Source organism: Antedon mediterranea, chromosome 8, assembly GCF_964355755.1.
Source record: "Antedon mediterranea chromosome 8, ecAntMedi1.1, whole genome shotgun sequence".
Taxonomy (NCBI): Eukaryota; Metazoa; Echinodermata; class Crinoidea; order Comatulida; family Antedonidae; genus Antedon; species Antedon mediterranea.
Genome location: NC_092677.1, coordinates 10,241,555 through 10,253,705, shown reverse-complemented (window position 1 = coordinate 10,253,705; position 12,151 = coordinate 10,241,555). Strand labels below are relative to the sequence as shown.

The 12,151-nt window shown below is 35.5% G+C and overlaps 2 protein-coding genes across 3 annotated transcripts in view; one reads left to right on the top strand and one right to left on the bottom strand.

The window, feature by feature from the left end:
- The first annotated feature begins 307 nt into the window (after nt 1–307).
- LOC140057102 (carbohydrate sulfotransferase 1-like) lies at nt 308–6,628 on the top strand. The gene is made up of 2 exons (XM_072102641.1): nt 308–420; nt 4,988–6,628. The coding sequence occupies exon 2, from the start codon at nt 4,993–4,995 to the stop codon at nt 6,253–6,255; it is 1,263 nt and encodes a 420-aa protein (XP_071958742.1). The 5' UTR covers nt 308–420; nt 4,988–4,992; the 3' UTR covers nt 6,256–6,628.
- A 2,372-nt stretch (nt 6,629–9,000) lies between these two features.
- LOC140056085 (probable phospholipid-transporting ATPase IIB) overlaps nt 9,001–12,151 on the bottom strand; it is a 32,414-nt gene continuing 29,263 nt past the window's right edge. For both annotated transcript variants that reach the window (XM_072101325.1, XM_072101326.1), the window contains one exon: nt 9,001–12,122. In XM_072101325.1, the coding sequence (XP_071957426.1) occupies nt 11,986–12,122 (137 nt within the window). In that variant the 3' untranslated portion in view covers nt 9,001–11,985. The remainder of the gene's footprint in view (nt 12,123–12,151) is intronic.

Genomic DNA, 12,151 nt, shown 5'->3' with positions numbered 1-12,151 from the left:
TGTTCAGACCCAATTTTTTGTGAGAGTGAATAACTATTATGTGACATTAAAATAACATATTCAACAAAAAAATGTAAAAAAAATTTTTTTAGGGGGACAATATATCTTTAAATAAAAAAAGTAGTTGATAGTTAAAATTGTCTTTTGTTAATATAAAGATCTAACTGAAATGTACAGTGACCAATAATTACGTGATTTCGATAAAGTTTTAAAGAAAAAAAAAGAAAACATTGACATTTGATAATAAGAATTTTAGCAAGGCCTCCCTCTATCAACGAATATAATCTTAGTTTGGAAATTTAAGAACTTTATCGTGCACAGTTGGCGATAAGTTGTTACTCGATACGGATCGCTAAATGGTGACTCACATCATGGATTTATACTAGAGAATGTGTACTGTCGTTTGTATGTAGGAAGTTGGTAAGTTTTGTTTGAATAAACTCACTGATTAAGTTGTAGAAGTAGAACACTCAAATATGGTTTAGGCTACATTACACGTTCAATGCATGTCATAGGTCTAAACTAATAAAGTATTATATTCGGATGGATAATAAGATGAGTAAAGTATTGTGAATCTTAACCCACCTAACTACCCCCTCCCCCCCATCCCCCTGCCCCACAAAAAACACTCACAATCACATCTCTTATAAAGTCCATCAATGGAGAAATTCCAATCCTGAATTAGAAAGACACCTCCTTATCATTAGACTATAGACTGCTATCGGTAAATTTTCTTCATATAGGCTAAATTGTAAACCTAAATAATATGTTTCAATGATAATGTCTTTTCAATCAGAGGAAAAATGGCAAAAGGTTTCCTACTTTCTAGGATTTTTATCAAATAATCTATATTGTTTACAACTCTTGTAACATGACCTAGTGCTGATTTTTTTCCATTTTTCCTCTAACTGTTTTATGTGAATGGTACATTTAGCTCCTTTACTAGTGAGTATAATTAAATTGCGCGAAGAATTACTCATCTCAGTAGCCACATGGCATGTAGAGCAGTAGTAAGTAGCAGCAGTGGCCATCGTACAAGATGTACAAGCACGATAAAATCTTATGTGAACGTGATATGTTGCGGACTTGGTGCTTTATGATTAATAGATTCCCGAGTCAGACTGCCAGTTCAAGTTTCAAGCGTCGGTGATTTTACGAGGTGTTTGTTTTTAAATGGGTATCTTATTGTACCACCCAAGTTTATTTATAATTAAGTTGGATGGGGTTCAACATAAATTGGAGTTGGTTATCATTTATTCATTGTCTTGTAAAATGACTAAACATTAATGGATGTCAAATATTATCATCGCTTCGTCATTACGTCACTACAGGGAGGTTTTCCACCAGACAAGGTCAGACAGACAGTGGTTGTCAATACAGCTCATCCTTTGACCATGGTGGGTCTGATGAAAATACGACACCTCAACTATGGAACGCTAAAATGGTATCATTAGAAAGTCCACTAAAATTACTGTAAAAAGAAAGCATGGAGGTTACATCCTGCATGGTAAAAGTCATCAGCTTTGTTTGTCACGTTTGCGTTGCATACTCGAGTCACAGTGGTCTAAAAGACAGCAATCGAAACATCGTTAGCTGCTATGTAATCGCTTGTTAATAATTCCTTCCTTATGTTTTGTTATATAAATTAACTTCTACTTCTAGCCTACTATACCTAGAACCATTCATGTTTTCATGATATTAATGATATACATAGAATTTCATACTTATCCAATAATATAATATTGTGTATTGAAATATAAACCCTTGTGGTGTAAAATTTTCAACAAGTCGTTTATATCAACTAAAATAGGACGATAGCCTCCTGACCTGGCGCATTTAAATTTGACCTGACCTGGACATGTGTGTCATCTTCTAGGCTGGACCTGTTCTCTAGAATCCGCCAAAAGTCGCGAATAATGGATTGTGAGGAATATCGCAATATCGAATGGGAGCTTTGAAATCTTCCTAACTAGTAATATTTAAATAATGTTCTATACAGTACTGTGATTCTAATTAATATCTTTTGTATATTGACAACGTGTGCCAGAGTGTGATGACGTCACGTTATGTGTGTCCATGGCGATGCTATACCCTCACAAACATTGACCATGATGTACCACGGTGTTCCATACGTCCCTGGTTCACTCGTTGGTGTAACATCACCACATGGACACACTCGCCTTAAACAACTTTCTTCAGGAAAACATGTCCACACTAATATCCCTCCGAGTTCCCCATTAGTGATAGCGGAAACAATTTTTTAATGTAAGAAAATTCAACGGAATTCTATAATTACCGGCTGAAGCACAAATTAACGTGACCTAGGCATAGATTAATTTCTCTTCAGTTACTGGAGAATTTTAAGATTGTAGTATGCATTCCTCCGCACAATTCATTAAGCTCCTTGTTATGTTATCAAAAGATTTCCAGGTCATTTTATAAAATTAAATTTTATTGAGATTTTGATCGGTGATCTTATCGTTGCTTTTGTTGAGATTGATTCATATTTTTATATTGTACTGTGTAGGCAATTTACGAGAGTATTAGTCGAATAAAATCAATATAAAATATAAAATTAGTTGAGGCGCGCGCACGCATGTTTTCTGCAATATAGGCCTGTAGTGTGGATAGGCCTCTAAATTATTTTATATTTCCTCCAATCCATTTAATATCATCATTTAAACTTTAATTGAACTTGACTAATAGAACAACGAAACCTGAACATAATAAATAGAATTCATAAGATCACGATATATTCGATGTAAATTGTAAGCCAGGCTATGTTAACCCGGCAAGCAACAACTGGCGAACTTCACGGGAAATCTTGCCGTTTGACACCAATTCAATTAAAGAAAAATAAGCCTAGGGCATCGAGGGGATTGCTATCAAGAAAAAGTTTCAATTGTTCAATGGTTTATGGATGGAACACATGCATAAGACGAGTATGACCTGGGCCCGGTGGGTCAATCACTCTGTCCATACTGAAACAAAAAATAAAATAAATATAGGACTAGGCCTAGATTAATTTATATACTTTTCGCCTCCGCAATTGAAAATGCTATACGGTATTTGTCTGTATCCGGCCGGAGAGACTTGCTTTATGTTCACACTTTTATTATTATATGTTTTGATTGTTGTTTTCTTTGTTAAAATCACTTCCTATAATTTAACAATGAAATGGATATAGCAACAGATACTAGGTCATTGGATCTTTGAATAAAAATTCAGCTGAGGTCGGATAAAAACCAGTCAATCGTTTCATAAGAAAATTTGTATATTTATTGATTGACTTTTTTGCTAACTTTTATCGTTAAGCTCTGTCTACACTATCAAATGTTATGTGACAAAACATGTGATGTGCTCATATATAAATATAATGATGTCATATCACCATCATCATATTTAGGCTTATCACGGGGCTTATCACTACCATTTGGGCACATAACACTTTTTTGTCAAACTAGTTTGATAGTGTAGACAGAGCTTATTTTATTATATAATAACGCCTATTTGGGTGCACTCCTATTCAGGGAACATCGATAAGAGGACACCAGTGTGTGGTCACAAATGTGTTCCCCTTAATAGGTGTTCTACTGTACTTATATGGTACTGATAGTGTAGATCAGCATTTTTCCAACTCAACCTTGGGGTAATTGAACAGATTACATTTTGTTCTGTAGTAAATTAAAAGGCCGGAAATTGAAACGTCTGTCAGATGATCAAAATCATGCAACGATAATACAACGTTACAGATCTGGATCGTTAATATTAATGTTATATCATAGCATATTCAGATCATATTCTTAGCATAACACAACCTACTTTATCTAATTTGATCTAGGTTAGACTACTTTATACTACAGTATTACATTTCAATAGGGTATGGTAAGCCTACTTTTAAAAATTACATCGTGTTCCGGCGTAAACGTAAAAACATCGCCAATGGTCGAGGAATTTGACGTGCGTGTTTAATGTACCTCCATGTTTAAACTTTGATGAAGACGATAATTCGATCACTATTACGTGATCTTTATTTTTCCATCGGTACCGGATGAAATAGATAGACAATACCAGTAAATTTACCAGGTCAAGTTGATATTCTGTAGGCCTATTTGATTACCAATACTATTGAAAAAGATGTTGATACACCAAGACGTGAGATAATTAAGTCACACATGACGTGCCATAACAGAACAAAAATCCTCATTTTTCGAATGTGAATGCTCAAATACAGGGAGTATTTTACAACTCCCTGCTCAAATATACATGTTAGCGGTGTGACGTTTATGCCTAAAGGTTAATTCGGCTGATGTTGTGGTCAATTAAATCCAAGACAAAGGTGATATAATCACTAATATTAATGTATAATTGAGGAAGGTTGCCATTTGTACCCGTATTTGTAGGTGAACGAACGGAAAGAAACAGTTTCCGGTGAGTGTAGCGTGGTATGTGGTGCTTGTTTAACCTACAGTCTTTAACCAGATGTGGCATATTACTATAGGGCCAAGCACGGCGCAAGGTCGATAACTGTGTTGGCACAGTTGACGGTTCTTTTGTAGTCCCTTTACAGTGGTTACAGGGGTTAAAATGTTCCTGAAATGTAGCTATTTAATAATCTGCATGTTAGCCACTAAAAACATTACAGTAACTGCCTGCGGTAGGCCTATTTGACGACGATGAGTTATAGAATGTTTGTACAGTACATTTAAACGACTTAGGACTTGTATTACCAACAACGGCGTTGACACACCAAGGACACCGAGGGGGCAACGACGACGACGGAAAATACGACGAATAGGCGACAGACTTACACGTCTATATTACGAAACGACGACGGCCAATGATGAGGTTGACGAAAAAAGCTGACGTATTAGCCTACGGTACGATAACGACAATCAGTGCATGGTGAATGGAGACTCCAGACTACTGAATATTTAATGTTACTCATTTCTAAAATTAATGTTCATACGGGTTTTATTTCTTTCAGTGCCCATGAATCTTCGTCGCTTATTCTACCGCCCACGGGCCTGTTTCTCATTCGCCGTCATCACGTACGCCTTCATCCTTGCTGTTATATTTACATTCATACAGACTGCCAGTGAAATCTTACTAGAGACGTATAAACATGGCAAGCAACGTAGTCAAGTTTCAGGCGAAGCAGCGGACCAAAGCCCTCAACTCGCTCAAATCATCCGTCGTAGTATTCTCAACTACGGTCCTGGATTCCAAGTGTTACCGTCGTTGTTTTCAAGACGTGATAACTCAGAAGAGTTTGTACCAAAAGATCCATCACATATCCTGATAATCACTAACCGGAGATCCGGGTCAAGTTTCTTAGGTCAATTATTTAATCAAAATAAAAACGTGTTCTTTCATTTTGAACCTCTTAAAAGTATAGAACAGAAAGTGCCGCGAGAATATTTCGCGGGAAATTCTACGGAGATGATATCTGATATTTTTAATTGTCGTTTCCCGCCAAAACATTCGTTGTTGAATTTTTACAGTAAAAATCATTTGCATCGTTTGTCTAGTCGAGCGTTATCTACGCCACCTCTGTGTGAACCGGAAACAAACGTAGGACCAAAAAGAACATGCAAGGCACTAAAGTCGGTAACAACACACGACGAGTGTCTAAAATATAAATTATTTGCAGTAAAAACAATTCGCTTTGCTAAGCTCCAAGATATTGAATCTTTAGCACGTGACCAGTCGTTTAACTTGAAGATCATACATCTGGTGCGTGATCCAAGAGGTACGTTTATTAGTCGCGCAAAGAGCGAGAAAAAAACTAGTATGGACATGACGCCAGATGAGTTGAACAACGTAAGGTACCTTTGCTTACGTATGAAACAAAACTTAGAATTTGTTACAAATAAGCCAACACCTGATTGGCTAAAAGATATTTATAAGATCGTCAGGTATGAGGACATGGCACGAAAGCCTGAAGAGACGGCGCAGCATTTATATAAATTTGCGGGTCTTGGAAAGCTTCCGCGACACGTGGTACAGTGGATTACTAACAACACACAGACGTCTAGCGGAGACTCGTACGCCGTCAGTCGTAATTCCTCGGCAACATGGCAGGAATGGCGAAATAGCATCCCGTTTGAGACGTCCGTCGGAATACAAGACGTTTGTAGAGATGTCTTGAGAATGCTAGGATACAGGGAAGCACCGATGCAATATTTATTAAGAGATTTTAGGGAGGACTTACTAAGCCCTTTGCCTGATATATGGAATTTTACAAGGCACTAAAGAGAAACAAGTTCTGCCTACACTATCAAACTAGATTGACAAAAATAAATGATCACAATTTGTGTCACATAAAGCTTGGTTCCCACTAGAACGTAACGCAGGGACGTAAACGCAACGCAAGCGTTTTAACCAATGACAAGCGAAGTTATAGACAGTTAGCAATCACAAGCGAATAAGCCATCGCTTGTGATTGGTCAATTCACTTGCGTTGCGTTACGTCCTTGTGTTGCGTCGCTAAGTGGGAACCAAGCATTAAGTTTGATGGTGTAGGCAGAACTTTAGGGAAATCCTAATTTTGCTAAAGACAATTAGTTATTGGGTTCGGTATAAAATAATCAATAGATTTCTGTGCATCACAACATTTATGATCTTATCACCATCTTAAAAACAACCGTGTTACGATGCGGTAGTGTCAGACCCGACCTACCAGTAGTGCATTGTGATAGTTTAGGCCTATCTTTTCTTAAACAATTTTGATTATGAAATTCTAATATTTATTTTATTAAGTAAGTGATGTACGTTTGATACGGTGTGTAAATATTTATTGTTTTCTTGGTTGTTTCACAAGTTCTGCAGTAGGCCTACCGTAAGGCTTAACGGTGGCGTGTCGTGTTTGTATACACATAATCATCATTTCGTACGTCAAAGCGCAATAAATGTTTTCATGTTTTTTATTTATATATTTGTAGAGTAAGCATTTTAAAGAAACTATTTTGCTAAAACATAAAATTGACTTAAGCTTAACTTATTCTGAATTTAAATTGTCTTTCAACGAAAAAAATGGAGTTGGGGCCAGTACTTGAGGGTACACTAAAATAATTATATGTTGTAACACTAGGGCCAACGTAGAGGGGTTTTTTATCGTACGAGCAAAAGGAGCACAAACTATTGAAAACAAAATTATGATGGAACGCAACAAAAAATCTTGTGACGCAACAATGACGTCACAGACAAACGTTTGCCCAGTGCATGTGATGCGCCAAGCTTGTCATTGGTCAATTTACTTGCTAAGGCATTGAGATAAAATATTGAAATTAACACTGTATAAAATAATATTTTTAAATTATGAGAATTAGCTTTTTAGATAATAAAATGGGAAAGCACATTGTAAATGATGTCGTTTTATTTTTTGCGATTAGACCTATAAAATTAGAAACCGGTTACTGTAACTAAAGAAACATAAACCGATAATCAATAAACCGATACCGGTACTCAATAAACCGATAGTCAATGAAAGACTAACAATAACAGACTTTAAATTTTGGCTGATGACCTAATCAGTACGGTTTACTAATTTTTGGCTGGATGAAGCCTCAGGGTTTAATTTAGTTCCGCGAACCTAATTTGGCGCGACACCGGCGCTATATCGACTGCCAAAGAGGAACCGCCAAACGATAACATACAATCGCCTGTGGCATTTGTCACTATTCATCGGGCCTGGAAAACGACAAGAGTGTGGGAATGGAAGGAAGTGGAGCGCCGGAGGAGTGGGGTTGGGGGAGGGAGAATTTATTGAAAGACTGAAGTGGCGATTTAGTACTGAAGTAGGTAAGGATTACGTGACGAAGTTCTGGTAAGCTTAGCATATTGATAACTTCAATTAAAAAGATACAGTGTATCCTGTGCCTAATTAATTAAATTAACTTGACCACCACGTAGCTCGATAAAATGTAACGCAATTCGCGTCATAAAATTCCGTTTATGTTTACACAATATTACTTAACAGTGTGTGGTCTTGGTTTTTGATTAGATTAATACTGTACTTGGACACGCAACCACAAAACGTAAAACACGTTATAGTAAAGATTCTATCGTGGTATATATTGGACATGGTGAAATGGACCCGATAAGTTCCAAATAACATGCACGATGTTCTGCTCCATTGAGCAGGATTATTTTGTCATTATCTTCACCTATATGAAACAATTATAAAGCTCTGTCTACACTATCAAACTAGTTTGACAAAAAAAGTGTGATGTGCCCAAATATGGTAGTGATATGACATCATCGTGTCCACATATATGGGCACATCACATTTTGTTGTCACATAGAGTTTGATAGTGTAGCTGTTATGCCATCTTTCTACGAACAATAACTATAAGAAAAGTAAATGAATAGTTCCATTATTCGTTCATTATATTTGATATTACTATCACTGTCGACAACATTTTGTCCAAATCCATCGAACTCTTGTTGAAATTCTTAAACGGAAGTAAGAATTCCCACGGGAAAATTATTTCAAATTTAATTTAAAGAAGCAAATTATTTATATGACCATTGGCATAGTCATAGCGACGGAAATAACCTATAATTTAAAATTTCCATTACAACTGTGGAGAGATTGTATCCTGGTCTCAGGTTGTGTTCATTTCATTTGCCGCGCAATCTAACATCGAACCAAACAGCAAGATGCTTAGGACCAGTTAGTAACAGTTCTTTAATCTTATGCCTGGCTGCGACAACAGTACTGTCGCGGTCACAGATAAACCGGTGCTCGGCATCCTGTTCTTAGATTGCCTTGCTTAGATGAGTAGTTGAAAGGTTTCCGTCGGTCGGTCGGTGTGTCGGTTCAACGCTTCAAAATGAATGCATCAAACACTCGCTTCCGAAATGTATCTATGTTGGTGTTGGATTAGATTCAGCAACAATTTCCGTCGAAATATTATATGTCGAGATTACAGAATAAAACAAAAATATAAAACAAACACATGTTATTTACTAATTAAACTTTATTAGTCAACCCTCTACTAATATGTCTTTTGAAAATAATTGTATAATTTCAAAAATAAGTTAATGAATTTTAAATTCAACCATTTCCCTTTAAATTTAAAGTAGAGCCTTTGACATTTCACCAAATATAAGCGAAGATTGCATTTAATTAATCATACTATACTGGAATAATGAAAGACAATGTTTGTATACAACAAAAATAAACTAAAAATAAACTTTTCGATCCACAGCGTTACGTGAACGTTATTTTACAAATGGCCACACACACGTGCGTCATCATTACATCATAACAAACGGTTACGTCTGCGTGAAAGGGGCGGAGCGTACGTTATGATGTGTTGAATGCAAGTTTTTCGTGAGGACCGACAATTCCTATGCATAAACAATAAATATAATATATTATATTGCTCACAAAAATCTAAATACAACATCTATATATTATATATGGTCAATCTAAAAACACATTATTTTGTATTTATTTACAACAATATAATCCTATACGAAACCTACAGTACAAAAAAAACAAACTTTGTAGTGAGTTTTTCACAAATATTCACAAACAAGTTCGTTCTTGTTTTGCTACAAAAAAAAACCTACCACAGATATCTTAGTTTGTATAATAAATATTAAATGCACTTATTCGTTGATCTGTGTATATTGTGTATTTAGCAACATCTAAAACAAACTTATATCAAACACTATACAATGTATACAGAATATGTGCAGAAATGTATACAGAAATAAATTGTAAAAGTTTTTATAAAATAAGTCTTGTTTTGAACATTGTGGCATGCGCAGTAGAGTCTTAAACTGTTAAGCGGGGACTTTAACCGATAGACCACGGCAATACATATTAGCGTTAATTAACTTATGTAGGCCCTATTACCATAGAGATATTATAGTGAATATCTCTATGGTATATTATCGGATTTTCTATAATACTGGGAAAATATTGTCGTGATGTGGGAATATAACACTGAGAATCGGGTATACAATTTCGGTAATACAAAAACAGTTAAGTTGTGCACAGATGCGGACGTGCTCATAAAAGAACATTCTTCAAGACATAATAAATAATGAAACAAAAAGGCTATACAGTACTACTGTACATTCAAACTCACATTCGGTCTAGCGGCGCGGCCAGAGAAAACTTGGGGGTTACGTCCAATTAGACGAGCGGTTACGGTAATAACAAAATAGAATCTATGTTGATCCGTGTGACCATTTGCACACAACGCGGAGCGGACGGGAGTTTCCGCTCACGATAGATACAGATTCTACGTGGGACAAGCTACGCTTAAGCGTGGTTGCCACTAGAACGCAACGCAGCGACGTATCGACGCAATGTGCTGTATTGCGTAATCACAAGTGGGAACCGACGACGCAATAGGGCTGCAAACATCGCGGGTTTGATTTCACGCAGGCGGGGACAAACACAATTATTAGAAGGGCATTTGCTTACGTTGCGTAGATTGCGTTACGTTGCGTCGCTAGTGGGAACCACGCTTTACCGTTTTACCGCTCGTCTGTGTAAATTGGCCTTTACGTTAAGTTTTTAAAGCGCTGCAGTGTTTTATACAATATCCAAAATAGTGGATTTTTTTGTCTCAGTACCATTTTCAATAGACTGTTGACTACTGTACTACTACTTTAATCCGAAGAACAGTTAAAAACAAGAATAATTAAAATTGTATTGTACTGAAACAAAATACATTAGTATTACTGACATTGGGAATTCACTTGATTGATGATATTGTATACTGCTTTTAACAGTTTTTTTGCAGTTGTTTTTAGTGCCAGCCTTGTCATCTTCTTACATAACTATTTCACTTTAATACGTAAATTGTGGTTTACACAAACTAGATTGCGTTACATTATAATTGTATACCCAAAGTTGTACTACTTGTGAACAAAAAGGTGTGCTCAGTTTTGAGTTGCCTCGTCATGCTAAGCCTACTCACACAATTAAACATAGTTGTTAAAAAAGGAACGACAAGTGGGTTTTGGTACAGTGATGATATTGTGACGAATAACAATAAAAACTTCAATCAAATAATCTTTCAAGGCATTCTTTCTTTGAAACCATTGAATATTTCACGACCCTGATCTTTCCTTAAAATCAGTGAACCATTTAAAACATATCTATGGTTGTAAATTAAATTTATAAAAGAGCGCAAATTTAACGGTTTAAAAATAGAGTTACTGTGAGAATAAATCTTCATTGCGACTTCTTTGACGCAACGCAAGGACGTAAGCACACCAAAAGTAATTTGACCAATCATGACGCGATGGATCATCCGAAATGTGGCTTATGATTGGTCAATTCACTTGCGTTGCATCCACGTTGGTGCATTCAAGTGTGATTCAAGCTTTACGCTGTGAATATCATGCAAAATAATTTAACGCTATCTATAAAATATTTACTGCAGTTCTGATTCATTTTTAAAACTTAGTAGTAAAAATTATTTTCTTTTCTCTGTGCATGTTTCATTAAATTCATGTTTCTTAATTTAATCACCATATGTTCCCACACAACATATGTTTTAATTATTAAGGTGGTGAGATATATTATATTAGCTGTTGGTTAAGAATAGACATAATAATTTACTACTGTGTGAGAGTACACTTTTTCCCACACAAACTTGTTACTATTATTAATTGCTTAATTTATAGCAATTTAACTTAACAAAAAGATTACTGAAATACATAACAGTATTTATCAAAGTGTATCACTTGCTAGGCCTTTAAAATTAATTTAATCTATAGAAAAATTATAAAACTTTAAAAAAACATAACTTGTGTTTATCAATATATCATGAGATAAAAATTACATTATATATTCCATTTGGTATATTGAAATTCAAAAAGCAAATTTAAACAAGAAAAGAAATTTTATTTGCAGTTGAAAAAGATTCTCAATACCCTGAAATATTCGGAAAGTTTTGAGTAACTTAGGGGTCTAAATAATTCTGAAAGTTTTCAGAAACTTGGGGGTCTGAATTATTCTGAAAGTTTTGAGTAACTTGGGGGGCTGAATTTCTTTCGTAGATATTTGAGAATATAAAGAGGTACACAACTAAATAATGTTATCACTGTAACTTTCCACCAGAAAGGCCAAGTTGTAATGAACTCTCGATCTGTAATAAATAAATAAATTATATTGGAT